Source organism: Entelurus aequoreus, linkage group LG24 (assembly GCF_033978785.1).
Source record: "Entelurus aequoreus isolate RoL-2023_Sb linkage group LG24, RoL_Eaeq_v1.1, whole genome shotgun sequence".
Taxonomy (NCBI): domain Eukaryota; kingdom Metazoa; phylum Chordata; class Actinopteri; order Syngnathiformes; family Syngnathidae; genus Entelurus; species Entelurus aequoreus.
The window spans coordinates 15,798,228-15,823,661 of record NC_084754.1 but is presented as its reverse complement, the minus strand read 5'-3'; the positions used below and the strand labels follow the sequence as shown (position 1 = coordinate 15,823,661).

General features: G+C 39.1%; 1 protein-coding gene across 1 annotated transcript in view; it reads right to left on the bottom strand.

Moving 5' to 3' along the window:
* Positions 1–24,940, bottom strand: part of si:ch211-236l14.4 (SITS-binding protein) — an 80,643-nt gene extending 55,703 nt beyond the window's left edge. Inside the window, exons 1-2 of the mRNA XM_062035583.1 lie at positions 24,177–24,940; positions 17,183–17,354 (exon numbers count right to left, since the gene is read on the bottom strand). Coding sequence (XP_061891567.1) covers positions 17,183–17,354; positions 24,177–24,647 — 643 coding nt within the window. The 5' untranslated portion in view covers positions 24,648–24,940. The remainder of the gene's footprint in view (positions 1–17,182; positions 17,355–24,176) is intronic.
* Positions 24,941–25,434: the final 494 nt, after the last annotated feature.

The following is a 25,434-nucleotide window of genomic DNA, read 5'->3' as shown; positions in this document are numbered from 1 at the left end:
GATCGCTGGAACGCAGGTGAGCACGGGTGTTGATGAGCAGATGAGGGCTGGTTGGCGTAGGTGGATAGCTAATGTTTTTAGCATAGTTCTGTGAGGTCCCGTTGCTAAGTTAGCTTCAATGGCGTCGTTAGCAACAGCATTGTTAAGCTTCGCCAGGCTGGAAAGCATTAACCGTATGGTTACAGGTCCATGGTTTAATAGTATTGTTGATTTTCTGTCCATCCTTACAGTCAGGGGTTTATTTTATTTGTTTCTATCTGCAGTTAAGCCCGATGCTATCACGTTAGCTCCGTAGCTAAAGTGCTTCGCCGATGTATTGTCGTGGAGATAAAAGTCACTGTGACTGTCCATTTCGCGTTCTCGACTCTCATTTTCAAGAGGATATAGTATCCGAGGTGGTTTAAAATACAAATCCGTGATCCACAATAGAAAAAGGAGAGAGTGTGGAATCCAATGAGCCAGCTTGTACCTAAGTTACGGTCAGAGCGAAAAAAGATGCGTCCTGCACTGCACTCTAGTCCTTCACTCTCACGTTCCTCATCCACGAATCTTTCATCCTGCCTCAAATTAATGGGGTAATTGTCGCTTTCTCGGTCCGAATCGCTCTCGCTGCTGGTGTAAACAATGGGGAAATGTGAGGAGCCTTTTAACCTGTGACGTCACGCTACTTCCGGTACAGGCAAGGCTTTTTTTTTATCAGCGACCAAAAGTTGCGAACTTTATCGTCGATGTTCTATACTTAATCCTTTCAGCAAAAATATGGTAATATCGCGAAATGATCAAGTATGACACATAGAATGGACCGTTTAAATAAAACAATTTCATTTTAGTAGGCCTTTAATACCTACTGTATCTCTACGAACATACCGCTTCGACTCCTACCACTCTCTTGAAGCTCAGCTTTGGTTCTGTGTGAATCATCGCTTCCCTGTAAATGTATCCAATAATTCATTATTAGTTCCTTTTAAAAGCAACGCTGCACACTCAATGCTTGCGCTCGCACAACATCTAATGTTTAAATTATTGATTTGGCTGCTGAGCAATATGCCATAGATCCGTAATTTAAAATTGACCTAATCAAGGCCACATAAACTCTTTTAAGAGGTACACAACTCACCCTGCAAGTGCTACCTGACAAACACGTTGTCACATTTATCACATTTTTTTTTTACATTTATCCACAATTCTTTGTATATGTCCCTTCCATGTTAACCTTAAATCAAAAACCACACCTAAACTTTTTGATTGTTCTTCTTTTTATACCTCTTTGTGATGCATTCTTAACTACAGCCCTTTTATAACTCTATTCTTGTAAAAAACAGTCTTTGTTTTTCCCCACTTAAAACCTGAATCCCCAAACACATCCCCATTCCACCACCTCCTCGATCGCTCTTTGCATTTTCAAAACATGTCCCACATTTCTTCCCCACTTCCACAAAGCCCCATCATCAGCAAACAGTGACCTCCCTATATTTTGCCGGGCTCGGGCCCAGTGAAGCCGGCGGTGTTTCTGGGTGTTGTTGATGAATTAATTTTGCTTTACATTATAGAGTTTTAACTTGCACTTACAAATGTAGCGAAAAACTGTGGTTACTGACGGTGGTTTTCTGAAGTGTTTGTAAGCCCATGTGGTGATATCCTTTACACACTGATGTCGTTTTTTTGATGCAGTACCGCCTGAGAGATCGAAGGCAAATCATTGTATTCTGTTGTTATTTACGATACACACAACGTGCCAACTTTACTGGTTTTGGGTTTTGTATTTCTCCCATTTCTAATTTCACTTTGATAATTTGTTAATACCCATCCATCCATCCATCCATCCATCTTCTTCCTCTTATCCACGGTCGAATCGCGGGGGCAGCAGACTCAGCAGAGAAGCACAGACTTCCCTCTCCCCAGCCAGTTTGTTCAGGTCTACCCAGGGGATCCCAAGGCAATCCCACGCCAGCCATGAGAGACATAGTCACCCCCAACATGTCCTGGGTTTCTCCATGTCCTCCTACCCATTGAGCTTCCCCTGGCACCTCCCCATGGAGGTATCCATCTAAAAATGCTAATAATCCTTTCTTTTCAATATCATTTGTAATGCTAGCCTTACTGTTACCATCCTCTCCATTATATTACACAAGTTGGATGTTAACGCTATAAGTCTGTAAGGGGAGGGTTTAGACGGAACCTCGCCAGGTTTTCTTTTTAGAGGAATGATTATTGCTTCGTTCCATGTTATTGGTAGTTTCTCCTCCTTCCACACCTTGTTATACATCTGCAACAGCTTTGACAATGCCCCCTTCACCTAAATGCTTCAACATTACATCACAAATTTGATCTTTACCTGGAGCGCTTGGTTTTGACCGGCTTATTGCTGTCCTCATTCCATGTTATGTAAATGCTCTATCTATCCAACGGTCAATAACTTCACTCCTTTCTCACACCCCTGGAAACTTTTTCTTCTCTCTTCTTCTAAGAGGTTTTCTGGACTGTGTATTCTCCAAATGTTTTGCCGTTATCCCTGCCTTATCTTTGTTTGATTCCACTCAATATTTACCTTAGTCACACTCTCCTGCCATTGCCTTAAAATTTTCCCAGTCGGCTTTACTAAGTACCCACTTTGGAACTCACTCTTTCACCAACTGAACATAATAATGGGCAAAGGTCACTGCCTATTATAGCATTTGTCACTACTCCCCAGTTACTTCCTGCTACTAATGAATTTGACACCAATGTAATGTCCAAAACTGACTCATTAACCGTTGACACATTAATCTTTGTGAAACAAACCAATCCCCATTCATCCATCAATTATTCAATAATCCCCCATTTATTCCCAAACCGTTGTCCCTACCACCACCATGCCCACAGTCAAGCATGGTTTTAGTAGTATTATGCGCTTTGGGCCTATTTTGCTGCCAATGGAACGGGTGCTTTAAATGGGACAATGAAAAAGGAGGATTACCTCCAAATTCTTCAGGACAACCTAAAATCCTCAGCCCGGAGGTTGGGTCTTGGGCGCAGTTGGGTGTTCCAACAGGACAATGACCCCAAACACACGTCAAAAGTGGTAAAGGAATGGCTAAATCAGGCTAGAATGAAGGTTTTAGAATGGCCTTCCCAAAGTCCTGACTTAAACGTGTGGACAATGCTGAAGAAACAAGTCCATGTCAGAAAACCAACACATTTAGCTGAACTGCACCAATTTTGTCAAGAAGAGTGGTCAAAAATTCAACCAGAAGCTTGCTAGAAGCTTGTGGATGGCTACTAAAAGCACCTTATTGCAGTGAAACTTGCCAAGGGACATGTAACCAAATATTAACATTGCTGTATGTATACTTTTGACCCAGCAGATTTGGTCACATTTTCAGTAGACCCATAATCAATTCATAAAAGAACCAAACTTCATGAATGTTTTTTCTGACCAACAAGTATGTGCTCCAACCACTCTATCACAAAAAATAAGAGTTGTAGAAATTATTGGAAACTCAAGACAGCCATGACATTATGTTCTTTACAAGTGTATGTAAACTTTTGACCACGACTGTATGTCGTACAATACAGTATCTAAAGTACACATTTCTAGAAAAAGACCAGTCAACTTTTATTTTGTATTTTCATAATATTTGGGAATGTTTTTCCTCTCCCTAAATTTGTCACGACCGATACGTAGTATTCAATTATGTATAACAAATATTACCATCCATCCATCCATTTTCTACCGCTTGTCCCTTTCCTTACCCTGTTAATACTTCCCTTGTGTAAAAATTATTTACAGAAGAATGAGGTTTTTCAAAAATTAGCACCTCCAAGTCCGAGTCCATGGTTCTCGCCCAGAAAAGGGTGGAGTGCCATCTCCGGGTTGGGGAGGATATCTTTCCCCATGTGGAGGAGTTCAAGTACCTTGTAGTCTTGTTCACGAGGGAGGGAAGAGTGGATCGTGAGATCGACAGGCGGATCGGTGCGGCGTCTTCAGTAATGCGGACACTGTATCGATCTGTTGTGGTGAAGAAAGAGCTGAGCCGGAAGGCAAAGCTCTCAATTTACCGGTCGATCTACGTTCCCATCCTCACCTATGGTCATGAGCTTTGGGTAATGACCGAAAGGACAAGATCACGGGTGCAAGCGGACGAAATGAGTTTCCTCCGCCGGGTGGCGGGGCTCTCCCTTAGAGATAGGGTGTGAAGCTCTGCCATCCGGGAGGAGCTCAAAGTAAAGCCGCTGCTCCTCCACATCGAGAGGAGCCAGATGAGCGGGTTCGGGCATCTGGTCAGGATGCCACCCGGACGCCTCCCTGGGTAGGTGTCCAACCGCTAGGAGGCCACGGGAAAGACCCAGGACACGTTGGGAAGACTATGTCTCCCGGCTGGCCTGGGAACGCCTCAGGATCCTGGAGCTGGACGAAATGGCTGGGGAGAGGGAAGTCTGGGCTTCCCTGCTTAGGCTGCTGCCCCCGCGACCTGACCTCGGATAAGCTGAAGAAGATGGATGGATGGACGGATGTTTTTTCACAATAAAATGTTTCACCATTTATTTTGTAAACAAATTTTCTTCAAATTATACAATTCTTATAAATCTATGTGCAGTCTTTCTTTGTAAAATGTCTAACACTGATCAGATTCCTTTCAGAGTTAATGATTTATGAAATTGAACATACATTTAAACAATCAGTGTCATGATTTAGTTGATAATAATAATAATAATAATACCTGGGATTTATATAGCGCTTTTCTAAGTACCCAAAGTCGCTTTACATGTTAAAAACCCATCATTCATTCACACCTGGTGGTGGTAAGCTACTTTCGTAGCCACAGCTGCCCTGGGGTAGACTGACGGAAGCGTGGCTGCCAATTTGCGCCTACGGCCCCTCCGACCACCACCTATCATTCATTCATCATTCATTCACCGGTGTGAGCGGCACCGGGGGTAAGGGTGAAGTGTCCTGCCCAAGGACACAACGGCATGGTAAGAGGCGGGGAGCGAACCTGCAACCCTCAGGTTTCTGACACGGGCGCTCTACCCACTACACCATGCCGCCCCAACTCAATATACTTTCTGTTTTTGTTGTAAACACCCAGTGCATTACATACCTACACACAAAGTTCGTACATCCGCACGCACATTCACTGTACAAACATACATATACACTTACTGTACATATACAAGTACATATACATACATACACTCATGCATATAATCACGTTTCATCTAACATATATTAACGTTGTTACCCTAGGGGAAACTGGGTAACAGATGGCACACTGACACAGTTTAACCTATTGTTACTATAACAATCTACAAGGTTAATATAGTTGGCTTCTCTTTCTTCCCCTCCATTTATCTGCTTTCTTTTGTATTTCAAGTCATCATTACATACAGTATAAGTATTGTTGCATTTGAAACAATTGTATTGTTGATAATAGAGGTAATTATTGTTATTATTCATTATCAATAGTGCTATTTCTATTGGTATTTGCATTGGTCCATTTGTAATAAAAACATGTATTTTTGGAGAAAACTCTTGATATTAGTTAAAAAAAAAAAAAAAAAAAAGTGTTTGTTTTTTTGTTTTTTGTCCTAAAAAAAAATATGACCATGTGTGCTTACGGACTGTATCCCTGCAGACTGTATTGATCTATATTGATATATAATGTAGAAACCAGAAATATTAATAACAGAAAGAAACAACCCTTTTGTACGAATGAGTGTGAATGAGTGTAAATGGGGGTGGGAGTTTTTTTGGGTTGGTGCACTAATTGTAAATGTATCTTGAGTTTTTTATGTTGATTTAATAAAAATAAAAAATAAAAAATAATTTTTGATATATTTTTTTATTTTTTATTTCTTGTGCGGCCCGGTACTGATCGATCCACGGCCCGGTGGTTGGGGACCACTGTTTTAAAGCACCACTAGCAGAGCGGTGCTTCAGTCTTTATAGCTTCACCTTTATCGTTAGTTTTAAAGCCAATATACGTCCTTTGTCCCTCTTCTGTCTCCTTGCTGTTTCGCTTGTAAGTGCTCTGCGTGTGTGTTTACTCACAGGCGCCTCAGCTCATATTGCCACCATGTCCATGAAAAATAAAAAGAACGGGTGTTTTTCAAAGGCAGTATGGTACCTTTTTTTTTATTCATTAGTACCGCGGTGCTTAATTAGTGCTGGTATACTGTACAACTCTAATCTATACACACCGTTAAAGTAACTGCAGACGCTGAATTATAGATATGACAATATTTTTGGCCTGACACAGGGGAACAATTGCAAAAACTCAGCTGATATATTCTAAATCTTGTATGGGTCCAATCTATCAAATTTGTCTATTTTTCTTTGTCAGGATTGTCCCTGACAGGTTGTTTATGTGTTTAGTGTTTAGTTCCTGTCCAGCGCTCTTATTTCTAGTTAATTTTTCCTGTTGTATGTTTTGTCCTGCAGTAACTTTATTCCTACCCCTGAGTGCCGTTTCCCTCACCTGCTCTTGATTGGCGAGTAGTGGACTCACCTGTCCCTGATTGCCAATCAAGAGGGTTTATATTCCAGTTCCACCTACCTCCTGGTATTTAATGTAATGGATTGTTTGCATTCAATAATACAAGATGTTGGTTTGTTCGCATTACTTCCTGTGCACTTCCACGTTGCACTAGTATTTTTCATTTCATATACTTGTGCCTGCACGCCGTCTGCTGGCCTCCGCAAGTCGCAAGCAAAGCTCATCTGAGCCTGACAATCTAAGTTGTATATTCGACTTGTATGATCATTAATAATACGCTGGTATCAGTTCAGCAAGAGGCAAATTAACAGGAGCTATTGAATGTTTGCCCCCCAAGAGACCGACAAGAGTGACAGCCATGAACACCACCCTTTTTCATAACCAATCTATTTTTATTCAATATAATTAGTAATTGTGAAAAATAGACATAAGTTAGCCGCTGGTATTATGGTTTTAGTTTTTATATCCTTTGGGCAAGTTGCAAACCGCCCCTTAAAATGTGTTATGCCCTATATGTCAATCTCAGGAAAATATAGTTTGACACCCTGCAACATAATACAATCCTAAAATTGTAAATAGCCTCTGCCTGACCTTATTTAAACCTACAGAGACTGGCCCCAGTCAGCTAAGATTAAAGGTTGTTTGCTCGTTTGATGTATGTACATGCTCCTTGTCAGCAGACAACTGAAGTGGTACTGTAACGCATGTACTGTATGTTTTATTGCACTGAAATATGACAAAGACAAACAAATGGCTGAGGTACAGTAGTTTGAGGTCAAAGCTTTACTAGGCAAATGTTCTTTGCAAGTATCAGGGTCAAATTCAACATAGCGCTTTCCTAAATAATATTTTAGAGCTACTAACCGTATCAGATCCTAACTACACCTCTGGAGTCAAACAATTCATAATTCAACCAACACTTGCAGAACAAATAAAGTCATGGTCTGGAGTAGTGTTGTCCCGATACCAATATTTTGGTACCGGTACCAAAATTATTTCGATACTTTTCGGTACTTTTCTAAATAAAAGGGACCACAAAAAATTGCATTATTGGCTTTATTTTAACAAATAAATCTTACGATACATCAAACATATGTTTCTTATTGCAAGTTTGTCCTTAAATAAAATAGTGAACTTACAAGACAACTTGTCTTTTAGTAGTAAGTAAGCAAACAAAGGCTCCTAATTTAGCTGCTGACATATGCAGTAACATATTGTGTCATTTTCCATTCTATTATTTTGTCAAAATTATTAAGGACAAGTGGTATAAAATGAATTATTAATCGACTTGTTCATTTACTGTTAATATCTGCTTACTTTCTCTTTTAACATGTTCTATCTACACTTCTGTTAAAATGTAATAATCACTTATACACACCAGGTGTGTCCTGGTTGCCAATCAAGGACTGGCGTGAGAGCCAGCACTCAGTGGCAGACAGGGGAAGTTAAACTACATATTAAGAGCACTGAACAGGAACGTAAACACAAAACACATGGGGGTAAAAAACAACACAAGGTCAAAACAGTCACAAGAGTTGGACACTGGGATTACTGTTATTGTTCAATCGCTATATAGTTGATATTTGTAAAGTTACAAGGGACTAGCCTATGTTATTAAGAGAACATAATTAACAAATACATGTTTATATTGGTCACAATTAGAAGTTAAACTTTGTAAAACTTGACTGTTGATCAAGACTGGCTGGCTCAAGTAGTCATGCATGCCTGGTGCATGTGCACATCCACAATAGAGATGTTGAAGAATGAAATGATCTAAAAACGGATGCTATGGTTGCTTTTTGCTGTTAAACCGGTGAATGAAATAATATTCATTTAAAACACTGTCCTTGTAACATAACGTTATCACTTTGCTACTGTGTGTACAGTATTAGTGGGGCATCGTTTACTGTACATGGTCGGTCCAGGAAGAGGCCAGGATATAATGCTTGCAGCTCGTTTTGAACGTGAGCGCCCTCTAGGCAGCAAACAGCCCCTTTAAGCTTTTGTCATTTGAGCCCTTTGCTTAGTTTTACACTGTCCATTATTTTGCATGGGGGAAAAGTTGTTTGAAAATCCAAACAAACTGGAGGTTTGTTTGGATGGTGTTCAACGTTTTAATTTTTTTTTACTAGCAGCCTGTATATTGTAAGAATAAAATTAACGAATTATTGAAAGACAGACAGTAAATGTACTGCAGTCTTAGTGCATCACACATTTTAAAGTACCGTTTACTCCAGGAAGATTTGAGTACGCATTTAAATTTTCCATGTTAAAGAATTTGGTTTTAGTGTGCATGAAGTGTTTTAAAAGCATAGGAAGTGTTTCTATGTATTTAAATACGTATAATATCATAAAATAAATAGAATCCACACTTTGCATAAATTGTCTCCCCACGGAAGGGTAAGTGGGTGAATCTGGAACATAACTACGTTCAGTGCTTTGTGTTTTTCAATATCTGTACAAATGTTCTTGATGTGTATGGTGCTAACCATGACAGTACTCCTCTTTAAAGGGGGCCTGCAGTGCCCAATGTCAGGACCAAACATGGTTTAATTTTTATGCTCCGAAAATCAGGAATATAATTCCTAAAACTGTGAGACAAGCCTCAATGTTGGCAATGTTCAAATCCAGGCAAAAAACACTTTTAAAACTTTTAATTTTGCATATCACAAGTGAAAGTATTTTATCCACACTCTTTGATTTTAATTTTAATTGGAATAGTTTCTTATGATGATTTTATTTTATGTTTTTGATTGAATTATCTGCGATGAGGTGGCAACTTGTCCAGAGTGTTCCCCCCCCTTCCGGCCGAGTGCGCTCTGAGTCACCTCCCTGACTAGGGCCCTTCTCAGTTTAGACGGCCGATCAGCTCTAGGAAGAGTCCTGGTGGTTCCAAACTTCCTCCATTAATGGCCACTGTGCTCATTTGGACCTTCAAGGCAGCAAATATTGTTCTCTACCCTTCCACAGATTTGTGCCGCGAGACAATCCTGTCTCGGAGGTCTAAAGATAATTTCTTCGACTTCATTGGGTTTGAGCTTCATGGCCAAGGCTGTAAATGGGGTCCGCATTGAGTGGGCAGGGCTGTATGTATGTGTATATTAGGGGTGTAACGGTACACAAAAATTTCGGTTCGGTACGTACGTCGGTTTAGAGGTCACGGTTCGGTTAATTTTCGGTGCAGTAAGAAAACAACAAAATATACATTTTTGGGTTATTTATTTACCAAATTTGCAAAATCTTCCACCAAGAATATTTTTCTTAGTGGAATATTTGATGTGAAGTAATCGAAACCTTGGATAGGTCAATAATTTATAATAACATTGATTTTGATTCAATATTATGTTTTGAGCAATGACAATTTGAAAGAAAAAAAAACAGCTTTGTTTTATTAGTCAACATTGCAACTTTTTCTAAATTACATTTAACCTTTAAGCTTTTTTATTTCACTTTTGTTATGTTTTTGTTTATTTTAATAGTATTTTTTAGAATGTGCAGTGAGCCTTTAAAACAGTAGCTGCGGGCCGCAAATGGCCTCCGGGGTACACTTTTGACAACCCTGCTATAGATAATAAAAAATTAAATCTGATAAATCTGCTCTTCAGGGGATTTTCCTGAAGAGCAGGGAAACTTGCAAAACAGGCTTGTAAGGATGAAATAGCCTCTGTGTTTTTTTCTGACCTTACATGTACCGTATTTTTCGGAGTATAAGTTGCTCCGGCCGAAAATACATAATAAAGAAGGAAAAAAACATATATAAGTCGCACTGGAGTATAAGTCGCATTTTTGGGGGAAATTTATTTGATAAAACCCAACACCAAGAATAGACATTTGAAAGGCAATTTAAAATAAATAAAGAATAGTGAACAACAGGCTGAATAAGTGTACGTTATATGACGCATAAATAACCAACTGAGAACGTGCCTGGTATGTTAACGTAACATATTATGGTAAGAGTCATTCAAATAACTATAACATATAGAACATGCTATACGTTTACCAAACAATCTGTCACTCCTGATCCCTAAATCCCATGAAATCTTATACGTCTAGTCTCTTACGTGAATGAGATAAATAATATTATTTGATATTTTACGGTAACGTAACACTGCGGCGCAAGCGCGATGATGTCACGTTATTGATGGGAAAATGCATTTTTAAGACAATATGATTTGCCTGAGCGGCTAGGAGACGGTACAAAATGGAAAGACAGATTTAAAAAATAATAATTTAAAAACATAAAACAACCCGCGGGCTGGATTTAGGATGCTGGCGGGCCGTAGTTTGGGGACATCTGCTGTAAATAGTTAAGTATACGTGATTTCTTAGTTTTTTATTTTTAATACATTTGAAAAAATTTCTAAAAAAGCCAACTTTTTCACATTGTCATATGGGATGTTATATGTAGAATTTTGAGGACAAAAATGAATGTATTCCATTTTGGAATAAGGCTGTAACATAACAAAATGTGGAAAAAGTGAAGCGCTGTGTATATTTTCCGGATGCACTGTATGATGATTTGAATCACTTTAAACACTTCCTTGCGGTCTACATATTATGTATTGGATATGCTTTTAGGTAAATTCTGCATCAATTTACATAATTATAACCCGGTTTTTGAGTCTGTCTGCAAGCTGTTTGGGCGTGGAGGTGTTCCCAGATTTGCATATGACCCTTCACGCTCCATCCTCTATAAAAGCATCCAAAACTGCTTGCAAGCTCACGCCTAGATGCATGAACTTTTAACGCTTTGGCATTGTTTAACACAAGATTAGTATCCAATATTGCAATTTTTTTAAGTCAGAAAAGAGCAAAATCATCATAGGTCCACTGTAGGGTTGTACGGATACGCGGTATAGTACCACGATACTAATGAATCATTTTCGGTACTATACCGTCTCTGAAAAGTACCGGTCCCCCACCCCCCCGCACCCCTTGTCGTCGTCACGTTGTGACATTGCTGGTTTACGAGCAGACGAGCATGTTCGGCGGCACACATTTACAGAGTACTTACAAGCAGACACAGTGTGTAGACAGAAAAGGGAGAACGGATGCATTTTGGCTTAAAAACTAACAATAGAGGTGAAGTTATAACACTGAAACGCCCTCAGGAAAAAGTGCTTTAAGACATGGCAGTGTTTTCGCTACTTCTAAATCACTAATCCTGGTCTCCATGGTGACAGATAAAGTAGGTTTCTTACAAGTATCATCCCTGCAGGACGAGGAATAGCTAAACATGCTTCACTACACACCGTAGCTCACCGGCATCAAAATGTAAACAAACGCCATTGGTGGATCTACACCTAACATCCAACTGTAATGATACCAAGTACAGGAGCGTATCTAGTCGATAATACTATGATTATGTCGATATTTTTTGGCATCACAACATCTTTCGTTTTAAAAAAAATGTATATTATGTTTATAAACTCAGGAAATATGTCCCTAGACACATGAGGACTTTGAATATGACCAATGTATGATCCTGTAAAGACTTGGTATCGGATTGATACCCAAATTTGTGGTATCATCCAAAACTAATGTAGAGTATCAAACAACAGAAAAATAAGTGTAGACAGAACATGTTAAAAATGAAAGTAAGCAGATATTAACAGTAAATGAACAAGTAGATTAATAATTAATTTTCTACCACATGTCCTTAATAATGTTGACAAAATAGTAAAATTATAAATGATACAATATGTTACTGCATACGTCAGCAGACTAAATTAGGAGCCTTTGTTTGTTTACTTACTCCTAAAAGACAAGTTGTCTAGTATGTTCACTATTTTATTTAAGGACTTAACTGCAATAAGAAACATATGTTTAATGTACCATAAGATTTTTTGTTAAAATAAAGCCAATAATGCCATTTTTTGTGGTCCCCTTTATTTAGAAAAGTACCGAAATAATTTTAGTACCGGCACCAAAATATTGGTATCGTTACAACACTAGTCCACTGTAAAGATGGCGGGTGTAGTAGCTATACGGCATGTGACCCCCTTGTTCAGTCTACCACTGTAATTCTTAATACATCCATGCATGCCTTGTTTTTAGTAGAGTGTGTGCAGCATCACAACATAACATATTAATTTTTGTGTCTTTACATTGGCTAATTATCAGAGACAGATGAATTTGATGGTTATGGCATAGATTGACAGCAGTTTCAATGTAGCAAACACCGAAAACTGAGATTATGACACATTCCTCATCACTCACATTAACTATCAACTATTAACTTCGTGTCTCCTCCCTTTTTCCTCCGGGATTACATCTAACACCCCTAAAATAACTTAAAGAGACACTAAGGCCCTCATCCAGTTTGGTCTTTGAATAGAAACAAAAGGCAATTGTTTCCATGTCTGTGAGAGTTAATTTAAGATGCAAAAAGTGGTTTGCGTCTCTTTGTAGTGTAATCTCTTAATTATTAAACCAACATGCCACAGACAGTATTGTCTTTCAGTCTATTTGTGGGCCACTTCCCCATCCAGCTGGGTGTATTTTGGGCGTGCTTTTTCCGGGAGTCAGTTGCATTATTTTTCTGCACTTGCACACCAGCAAACAAGTTTATAATGAGATCCCCAGGGGGATTCCCTCACACCCTGCACGTTTCACACCACACTTTGTGCTGCACGCTGTTTGTGGCCTCATTTTGCTCTTTAATATCATTTGTGTAACACACTAGGGCAGGGGTCGGCAACCCAAAATTTTGAAAGAACCATATTGGACCAAAAAAAAAAAAAAAAAGTCTGGATCCGCAAAAAATTTAGAGCCTTTTGTAAGTGTTATAATGAAGATAACACATGATATAAGTGTCTATATTAGTTATATTAGCCTACTATCAAAATGACTATGTGTCGCATATCTTTGTTGACAGAAATGTTGAAATGTAATATTTATTCTACACATTTTTTACAACATTGGAAAACTACTAAAACGGAAGCTTTTCAGAGGGTGTGATAACTCCTGGCAATTACTGGCCTAGAATGGCCAAAGGTGAAGATGTGTGTGTCCAAGTTGAAGGAAATGGAAACTGCAAATAAAATGACCTTAAATATAGCTAAAAACGAGGCATAAGGATGTACATACAGCTAGCCTAATTAGCATGTTAGCATTGATTAGCTTGCAGTCATGCAGTGACCAAATATGCCTGATTAGCACTCCTCACATGTCAATAACATCAACAAAGCTCACCTTTGTGCATTCACGCACAGCATAAAACGTTTGATGGACAAACAAAAGGGGCGGCGTGGCGAAGTTGGTAGAGTGGCCGTGCCAGCAATCGGAGGGTTGCTGGTTACTGGGGTTCAATCCCCACCTTCTACCATCCTAGTCACGTCCGTTGTGTCCTTGGGCAAGACACTTCACCCTTGCTCCTGATGGCTGCTGGTTAGCGCCTTGCATGGCCATCAGTGTGTGAATGTATGTGTGAATGGGTGAATGTGGAAATAGTGTCAAAGCGCTTTGAGTACCTTGAAGGTAGAAAAGCGCTATACAAGTATAACCCATTTACCAATTATCATTTAACAGAGACAAAGAAGGAGTGGCATAAAACACGTCTTTCTGTGGCAGCATCAAGGAAAGTTGTATATGTAAACAAACTACGGTGCGTTCAAGGACTTTCGAAATTAGTAGGAAAAAATGGCGCCAGCCAAATACTCTCATCAGTGTAGCATGTTTAATGTAAACAGTGGGATTTCTAACAATTTTTTTGTGTCATGTTTGTCCTCCTACAGAAACCATATTAAAACAAAATATGTTTTTTTTTTCCTCATCTTTTTCCATTTTTATACATTTTTAAAAAAGCTCCAGAGGCGGCGCTAAAGAGCCGCAGGTTGCTCGAGAGCCGCGCGTTGCTGACCCCCACTAGGGTCTGCAGAGCTGATTGCAGCCTAGTGAGTGTTGTAATGGGCCTGTGTGTGTGTGTATGTGTGTGTGTGTGTGTGTTTTGTCTCGTCTTGTCTTGTCTCATAGTAACAGTGGTATTATTGTATTGTTAGTGTACAGGAGCTTTTCCTTGTTTTTGTTTGTATAGTATTGTTCTTGTATTATATTGTTTATGTTAAATGAGTGAGAGGGGTTGGGATATTATAAGCATTTGCTTCATCCAACCCCTTTTCAAGCCTTGCATAAATGTCTCTGCCAAAATGTAAAAAAAAAATTAAAAAAATGTGTGTTGTTGTACTGTGCAGGTTTGAAATATATAATTCAATTCAATTCAAATAATACTGTAGGCAACCATCGCCACATCGCCATTCGAAGTTTGCAACTTGTAAATGTGACTATGTGGAGGTTATTTCAAGCCTAGAAGGCTTTCTTAATGTTAAAAAGAGTACAGTTTTTTCATGCTCTAGCTATTAAATAACATCTATAAATAATCATTCCTAATTTGCGGTAATTTAATAAACAGCAATAAAGGAGGGATTACTGTATTTCAAAACCCAAAACCAGTGAAGTTGGCACGTTGTGTAAATCGTAAATAAAAACAGAATACAATCCTATTCAACTTATATTCAATTGAATAGACTGCAAAGACAAGATATTTAATGTTCAAAGTACTGAGAAACTACTTTTTTCCCCCCAAATAATAATTAACTTAGAATTTAATGGCAGCAACACATTGCAAAAAAGTTGGCCCAGGGGCATTTTTACCACTGTGTTACATGGCCTTTCCTTTTAACAACACTCAGTAAACGTTTGGGAACTGAGGAGACCAATTTTTGAAGCTTTTCAGGTGGAATTCTTTCCCATTCTTGCTTGATGTACAGCTTAAGTTGTTCAACAGTCCGGGGTCTCCGTTGTGGTATTTTAGGCTTCATATTGCGCCACACATTTTCAATGGGAGACAGGTCTGGACTACAGGCAGGCCAGTCTAGTACCTGCACTCTTTTACTATGAAGCCACGCTGTTGTAACACGTGGCTTGGCATTGTCTTGTTGAAATAAACAGGGGCGTCCATGAAAAATACATTGCTTGTATGGCAACATATGTTGCTCCAAAACCTGTATGTACCTTTCAGCATTAATGGCGCCTTCACAGATGTGTAAGTTACCCATGCCTTGGCCGCTAATACACCCCCATACCATCACAGATGCTGGCTTTTGAACATTGCGCCCATACCAGTCCGGATGGTTATTTTCCTCTTTGGTCCGGCGGACACGACATCCACAGTTTTCCATACCACAGAACACTTTTCCACTTTGCATCAGTCCATCTTAGCAAGCCGACGGCGTTTCTGGGTGTTGTTGATAAACGGTTTTCGCCTTGCATAGGAGAGTTTTAACTTGCACTTACAGATGTAGCGACCAACTGTAGTTACTGACAGTGGGTTTCTGAAGTGTTCCTGAGCCCATGTGGTGATATCCTTTACACACTGATGTCGCTTGTTGATGCAGTACAGCCTGAGGGATCGAAGGTCACAGGCTTAGCTGCCGGCTGCGTTTCTGCGTGTTGTTGATAAATGGCTTTTGCTTTGCATAGTAGCGTTTTAACTTGCACTTACAGATGTAGCGACAAACTTGTATTCTGTTTTTATTTACGATTTACACAACGAGGCAACTTCACTGGTTTTGGGTTTTTTACTTTAGCCCACCAGAAGTAGATTTGGCTATGGAAGTGTGTGCATAAAAAAACCAACAAACAAAAAATGCATTTCAAGTACGGTACATTTAACAATAATGTATAATTAATATTTGACAAGTTACATAAGGATGTGTATTTACTATAAATAAAAAATAATCATGTGTAAACCAACAAAAAGACTATATTGACAACTACAATTTAGTTAAATCTATTATAATCAATAGCCATGTGTTCATATTCCAAATAATTTCAAAAGTTTATTTGAAAATGTAAAGAAATAGGTTGATAGCTCCAAGGGGAAAGTAACATTTTTGATACTTTCGACCACAGTGAAGCTAATCCAAAACTGCTAAACCGCTTTGGCATTAATTGAAAAAGTAAACAAAACACAAAAAATATGCAAAAACTATGAAAAAAATAATGTTTTTTAGACATTTTAGGTTAAGAGAAAAGGTTTGGTTACAATGTAAACTTAAAAAGTAGGGTGGTTTTAGAAATACTGACGTAAAATATGCCCCCTTGACAGGATTCAAAGCGATGCTAAATGAGCAATTATCCCTGTTGGCTTTTGAATGGACATGGCCAGGATGCCACTAAACGGACCAACACTATTACAAAGGACATGTTAAAGTTAAAGTACCACTGATAGTCACACACACACTAAGTGTGGTGAAATTACCCTCTGCATTCCACCCCCTGGGAGGTGAGGGGAGCAGTGAGCAGCAGCGGTGGCCACGCTCGGGAATCATTTTGGTGATTTAAGCCCCAATTCCAACCCTTGATGCTGAGTGATAAGCAGGGAAGTAATGGGTCCCATTTTTATAGTCTTTGGTACGACTAGGCCGGGGTTTGAACTCACAACCTACCGATCTCAGGGCGAACACTGAGCAGTTGACTCACTGCTGAATTTAAGTTTATTGGAGACAAAGTCAGATTGTATCAATGAAGTCATTCAGTCTATCAAAGTAAAACAAGCAAACAGCTTGCCGTAATCATATGCGCTCGGTAAACAACTGCATATATTGTTTATGCCCGGGGCCGGCCTTAATTGTCGTGGTCACATTTCCAAGGAGCACGGTGACGCACAAACACACAGTGTCACTGCAAAGACCAGCTAAACTCACCTGAGGAGCCAAGGAAGTAGCGCTCCAGTGCAGAGCCGAAGCCTGAGGGATTCTCCTTGAGGTCGCTGACGACGAAGGGCTGCATGGTGGCGTTTTGATCATTAATTGGCCACGTCTGACCATTGACACTGGCGCCGCCGTACCAGGATATGTTTGTCATGGAGAAGCAGTCCTGACAACCATATAACAAAAAAATAATTAAAAAAAGTTGTGCTACATAAAAACATAGTGATATATTCTTGAAACTGATGCTAGTGTAAGTACAGCCCTGCTTGCCTGGGCTCGAACCCATGACCACACAACGCCATTGTTAGTCAAGCATGCAAACCAGTGGGCTAAAAGCTCCCAACCCACTGACTAGTGCAGCTCTTGAGGTGTAGGGGAGTGAGATTTGTTTACTGTTCTAGCGCACAGCTAAGCTAGCTGGGTGTGTCTGTAAATGAGGTCTAACATATTGAGTACACCATAGACTCCAAGAGCATCCAAGTTATCGCCTGTGGTAAATATCCATACTAAGGGTAATTTCATTATCTGATCAATATTGTTTTTTAGTTCCCGCTTGTTAATTTTCACAAATATTTATATATATGTATATATATATATATATATACAGTACATATCTTTATATAGCTGCGAGACCCGAAACACTTGACTTGGTATCAAATCCATATCAAAATTTGCAGTAATGCTCACCCTTAGTGTCTACACTCTACAGCAGGCCTGGGCAATTATTCTGACTCAGGGGGCCAAACTTAGAGAAAACAATGTGTCTGGGGGCCGGTATATCTATTTTTAGGAACACTAATACAAAACCTCACAATAATGTCTGATTGAATGCTAAAAACTTTATGACAGACCGCCTTAAAAACAGAATGGATTTTTATTTATTTTTTTACTGAATGAGACACCCAGAATGTACATAAAAAAATAAAGAATGTGTGTGTGGAGGGGGGCGTGGCCTGCGGACCTGCAGCGAAGCGGGGTGTGCCAGGACCGGCTTCGAGATCAGCGACAGGTGCGTAGATGGTCCACCTGGGCCTGCTTATCTAATCACCTGTCGCTCTGTTAAAAGGCAGCGGCCGGGGAGGAGAGGGGAGTTGGAGTTGGAGTTGGAGTTGGAGCACGCGTGAGAAAGAGAGAGAGAGAAAAGACAACTGCTGAAAAGCACCGAAAAGACTGTGCACGATTTATGAAAATAAACCAGTGTTCAAACCCTGAAAAGGAGCTGTCGTGTCGGTGATTGGTGGTCCAGAGAACCCGGAGGGAAGATACCTCCACAGTGTGATATACAATATTAACTATGAACGATAAAACACTGAATATTGACAACATATGAACGTCATCACCCCCTCTCGATCGACATATTTTACAATCAAGCGAAACGCAACAAAAATGTAACAAACACTGCGCAATATGAACGCGAAGGGTAAAAAAACACCTACAATCCGATATATCACTAAGCTTTAGTACTTTGGTGTAAAAATCTCCTTCCGCGTCTGTCCCTGACACCCAGGCTGGCCGCCCTGGAAACACTCTGTGGAAACGCTCCTCACCCACACTGCTTGGTGCCTCGTCTGAGCTGCTGTGACTTAGATTACCATAGTAACTATAGTATATCATGCAAAAGCGCAGATTCCAACCATTGAACTACTTTGTATAGTTCAAGACTTATGGTCATTTGAAAACATCACTGCACATCATAATGGCAGCTACAGTTTCCATCTTAATACATTTTGAATTTGCTAATATTGTCCTAAATCACAAGATGAATCACAATTGTGGTATAGAATGTTACATGCAATGTTTTTTTACTAACAAAATAAAGTAGCTATTGCACAATTGCTAAACAAAAGTAAAACCTCCCTTTTAAATTACGTAGGTTTTTGCCCTCAAAGCCTTCATGTATCCAGAGACTTACTCCCTGGCTTTGTAAACAATAACAAAAATGACAAATAAGGAATTTGTAAACATAAGAACAAGAAAAAGATTATATTAATCTAATCACTTTAGTATGGTGTATATCAGGGCAGGGTCCCCAAACTATGGATGGATCTGGCCCGCCAGCATCCAAAATCTGGCCTGCGGGAAGTCCCAAGTTAATAAAATAAAAAATTTAAAAATTCATATTCAAAAAAAAAATCTGTCCTTTCTAATCCATTTTCTACCGCTTGTTACTCTCGGTGTCTCATAGCCGCACAGGCAATTCATATTGTCTAAAAATGCATTTTCCCATCAATAACATGACATCATTGCGCTCGGAATATATATATATATATATATATATATATATATATATATATATATATATATATATATATATATATATATATATATATATATATATATATATATATATATATTCAAGGTTACTGTGGTTCATCTGTTATACAGTGCTCAATACCGGGGATATACGCTAGGTCAGCAAAAAACACATAGGCTATTCCATCCCTACAAGCCTGTTTCGCAGGTTTCCCTGCTCTTCAGGGCATTTTAAAAATCTGCGAAACAGGCTTGTAGGGATGAAATAGCCTCTGTGTTTTATATATATATATATACTGTATATGTATATATGTATATTTTTCTAACCCAATGCGGCCCCCAAGTCAAAAAGTTTGGGGACCCCTGGTGTATATACTGATACTACACTAGGTATCGATAGTATGAACACCTGGATCGATCACCCCTTCTTTACGTTGAATCTTTACTTTTTAGATTCTTGTGTCGTCCTGCTTTGGAGTGTGTGTTTGCAGCATGCTTAGCCATTCCTCGTCCTCTAGTCCTCCAGTGATAATGTACCTGAAAGCAACTTTGTTTATTTTCCGCCATAGCAGTGAGGATTAATATTTAAGAACCGGCTTAACACTGTGGATTGAAGACGCGTTGCTCTCAAATTGGAGACAGTGATCTGGCAAGACACGCACCCTTTTGGAATTCATGCAAATCCTGCATGTGTGTAACATGGAATATGGAAATGTAATTTGACGGGGTCCCCACATCTGCGGTCCCCTCCGAAGTTTCTCATTGTGCCCATTGGGTTGAGTTTTTTCTTGCCCTGATGTGGGATCTGAGCCGTGGATGTCGTTGTGGCTTGTGCAGCCCTTTGAGACACTTGTGATTTAGGGCTATATAAATAAACTTTGATTAATGTTAAAGTTAAAGTCCCAATGATTGTCACACACACACTAGGTGTGGTGAAATTATCCTCTGCATTTGACCCATCCCCATGTTCACCCCCTGGGAGGTGAGGGGAGCAGTGAGCAGCAGCGGTGGCCGCTCTCGGGAATAATTTTTTGGTGATTTAACCCCCAATTCCAACCCTTGATGCTGAGTGCCAAGCAGGGAGGTAATGGGTCCCATTTTTATATTCTTTGGTATGACTCGGCTGGGGTTTAAACTCACAACCTTCCAGTCTCAGGGCGAACACTTTAACCACAAGGCCACTGAGCAGGTTACCAATTAATTGATTGATTGAATTGTTTCTCCGTGCAGGTGCATCTCCTTTAAGGAATCTTTCACGTGAGTACAATCTTTAGCCATGTAAACACTGGGACAGCTGTGGTAACGCTCAACTGGGCTCAGCAGCTCATAAGCTGATCACGGATCAGGTAAAAAATACAAATATTGGACCCTGATCTGATCCAATGTGCAGTTCTCCACCGGTGCAAACTACAACCACAATAATAAACAAATGTTTTCATCCAAATTGAGCAATATTGCAAATGTTTGCTCTGGCCCTGCACTGCGTCACATGAGTTGAGAGCAGTTCATTAGCACTAATCTGCTATATGTTATGTGTACAGTAGATTAAAATGTTCAGGAAACGTCAAATAACAGTCGCTCATTGATGTTGCCTCAAATCTAAGCTTCTCAGAATCGGCGCCAAGTGGTCAGCTGAGGATTTGGGGAAATTGTGCTTTCTAAGCCCACGCGGTCCCGCCACATGACTAGAAACGGTGGTTGGGACAGATTAACCTCCCCAAGCATCCTGATGGGCACATGTGTGAGAATTAAGCAGAGGGAAAGTACAATATGTGCCGGGCCGTTCCAAAAGGGGGCCCGAAGGAATGTTATTTTCTTTACAAGTCATTTCAACAATCATATGATTTCAGCTATTTGTGCCAACATCTAAAAGTGCCACCATGTCAGGAAACTTGTAAAAACTAACATAAAAACGCAGTTGCAACGTGATAACAGAACATAATGCACGGCAAAAAAATCCAATACAAGATGTTCCTCAGTTTTGATTAACATAGTGTCAGAATAGTATTACAGTATATCAATTATTGTAACTGGGCTGCCCTTATACTGTAAGGTAGTTCTAATATTTCGATTACCTTATTTAGCATCATGCGAGGGAACATATTGGGTAAGAATGATGCATAGCAAACTGAAATTATTGACCTTCTGGGGACATTTGATTTTAATAGTTAAAGTCAAAAAGTATAGAAGTGAAGTGAAATGCATTCATATAGCACTTTTCTCTAGAGACCCAAAGCGCCTTACATAGTGAAACCCATTATCTAAGATACATTTAAACCAGTGTGGGTGGCACTGGGAGCAGGTGGGTAAAGTGTCTTGCCCAAGAACACAACAGCAGTGACTAGGATGGTGGAAGCGGGATCAAACCTGGAACCCTCAAAGGGTTTTAAAACATTTTGAAATCATGCTTTTTTTGCTCAAATTTCTCAATCAACTTCAGTCCTAAACAAAAGAACACATATGTTTGTTTGTTTTTTTACCTTTCGAAAGGCTTTTACTGTCACAGGTTTAAATTAGTAAACCAACATGTTGTGCAAATTTATACTAATTGAAAACTGTGACATATTTTAATTAAAACCCCTAAGCCTAAAACATCTAAATAACATTACACGTTTGGTATTTTGTAAAATGTAAAAAAAAAATTAAAAAAAATCTAAAATGTTTTAAAGGACTCACTCATATGTCAGTATTGTTGAATAACTGCCAGTGTATAGAACAGACTGCAAAAGAATTGGACATGGCAAACTTAAAAGTTACCATTAAAATAACACTTAAGGGAAAATGGCCAAAATACAGCAACAATTTACTGAAAGGACAGAAAAGTACAACTTTGTCTCCTGAGGGTAAATACTGCTGTAAATTGTTGATGACATATCCCAAACTTTCGAAAGTATAACATAGCTTTGACTGAGCGAGTGTAAGGACGGTTAAGATTTATTGTGCTGCAAAAATTTCAATACTACAGTGTAGACATGTACCAGAAAATCACAGCATAACAGTATTCTTTCACAGTAAAATACTGTAATCAAATTTACTGTAACAGTACAAGTGACTGTAAAATAAAACAATATCCTTGTATTTCACAGCAAATGACTGTTATGGTACAGTAAAAGACTGTGAACAAGTCCTCTGTAATATCATGACAAATTACTGTAAATTTCTAACTGATATGTGTTTCAACGGGTTCTGTATAGACTGTCGCACACTGTTGTACAGTAAGTGGCCTTATGCTGTTAAACTTTTTATTAGTGTAAAATGAAAATGTTGAAGTTACAACGTGTAGTTGTAAGTTTTTTTGTAATTAACCATAAAATGTACAGCTCAGTAAATTGCTGTAAATATATTCCACAGTAAATTAGGATTAGGATTTATTGTATTGTCATTAAACATGCATAAACGAACACAGGGTTACAAGATGTATTTTACCATAAAATCCAGAAGTGCACTAATTTGAATGTTGAGAAATGTACTATATATATATATATATATTAGGGGTGTGGGAAAAAATCTATTCGAATTCGAATCGCGATACTTACGTTGTGCGATTCAGAATCGATTCTCATTTTTAAAAAATCTATTTTTTTCATTTTATTTATTTACTTAAAAAAATATATTTTTATTTTTTATTTTTTTTAAATTAATCAATCAAACAAAACAATACACAGCAATACCATAACAATGCAATCCAATTCCAAAACCAAACCCGACCCAGCAACACTCAGAACTGCAATAAACAGAGCAATTGAGAGGAGACACAAACAAGACACAGAACAAACCAAAAGTAGTGAAACAAAAATGAATATTATCAACAACAGTATCAATATTAGTTACAATTTCAACATAGCAGTGATTAATATATATATATATATATATATATATATATATATATATATATATATATATATATATATATATATATATATATATATACATATATATATATGTATATATATATATATATATATATATATAATACATATATATATGTGTGTGTGTATATATATATATATATATATATATGTGTATATATATATATGTATGTATATATATACATATATATATATATATATATATATGTATATATACATGTGTTTATATACGTATATATATATATATATATATATATATATATATATATATATATATATATATATATATATATATATATATATATATATATATATATATATATATATATATATACACATATATACATGTGTATATATATATGTATATATATACGTGTATATATATGTGTGCTCCAATCACTCTATCACAAAAAATAAGAGTTGTAGAAACTATTGGAAACTCAAGACAGCCATGACATTATGTTCTTTACAAGTGTTTGTAAACTTTTGACCACGACTGTATAATGTATATATGTATATATGTGTGTATACAAAACACTATGCTATGAATATGCAAACTATAGATTATAGCACATACATAGTTATGAGTATGCACAACTAATGTAAATTGTTCTGTCCTAAACATACAAATACAATTACTGTAAATACTACTGTGTAAGTAATGTAATTATTAGCCAGTAAATTTGTGGTAAATTCACAATGAAATGATTTACAGTGAAACATGTGAAATCAGACAAATGCTCTAGCTTCCATGCATGCAGATTGACAAATTGCATGTGATGAATCATTTTAAGGGTGTCTAATGCGCATGCATGAAAGGCCCAGTAGAAGTAAGCACATATTAAAGGGAAGCTTGATGTTTCTACCTTGAGCTGCACATGGCATTGCACCGGCGTCCACGTCATACTGTAGCACTCGCTCCCCGCGTCCTCGTCCACGTCCAGGGAGATCTTGATCTCGGCCACCTTGTCCCAGGTGTAGCAGAACTCGGTCTTGTTGAGCCAGCACAGGTTCCTGACAAAAGGAACCTCCAGGTCGGGGTCCCCCGCGTTCCCGACGTCTATCTCCACGTAGGTCCTGTCCTCCGCCAGGGTCTGGATGACCAACGAGTGGGTCCTTCTCTCCCAGATGAGTCCGCTGAACGTCCCCTTGAGGATCCAGTTCTTGTTGGGCTGGTCCACCACTTGCCAGTATATGATCCCGATGGTCATGACGAAGAAAACAGCCACGCCGAGACACGCGATCGCTCCTTTCCACGTCTCGTTCATCTCCTTCAAACCCGTGTCCCACGTCCCCTCCGGGATGGGGCTGGGGTTCCTATTTCGAGCGTGAGGCATTTTTTTTTTTTTTTCTTTTCCGATCAGCAAAGACGCAAACACCGAGAAATGCTGCAGAAAGCTCCGTGCGCCCAAATCTTCATGGTGCCATCTTTGCGCGTGTAATTTCCTTCAACTACACTCGTTATTGCGCCACTTTGCCGTCCAGCAAACCTGTCAAAACCGCAGGAATGGATACGTGACTTACCGCATCGTGACGCCGCATACAAAAGGCTCGAACTATCAATAAAGCGGCGAGCCGCCCCCGGTTTGGCAGCAGTGCCGACGAATAGCCCCGAAGACGCGCTCTCGCTTGCGCCGTGTACCGTCTGACGTAACGTCGCGCTCTTTCTTCCCATGCAAGGTGGAGAGGGGGGGTGGGGGGGGGGGGGGTGAGGGATCAGGGGTCTTTGCCAGAGTCTTGGAGCTGCCAGCGTGGGCGAGGAGGCCACGGTCGAGCCAAGGGAATGCGTGGCTGCAGACTTTCCGTGCGCTCTGCGTGCGTAAAGATGTGTCCAGCCTGTACGGTGACGACTGGTGGTGCGTTTGGGTGGGTAATGGCACTCTGCGGGGGGAGTCGGGACACTTGACATATTTTAACCACATTTGTTCTTGTGGCATTTCACATTTTTCTTAGAGAGTATGGACACGCTTGAATGCAATTATACAGGCGCATCTTAGGATAGACTTACGTAAACTTTGATTCGCAATGATAACGAAGAAGCTTTGATACAACAACAGTTTACATACACTTGTAAAGAACATAAAGTCGTGGCTGTCTTGAGTTTCCAATAATTTCTACAGCTCT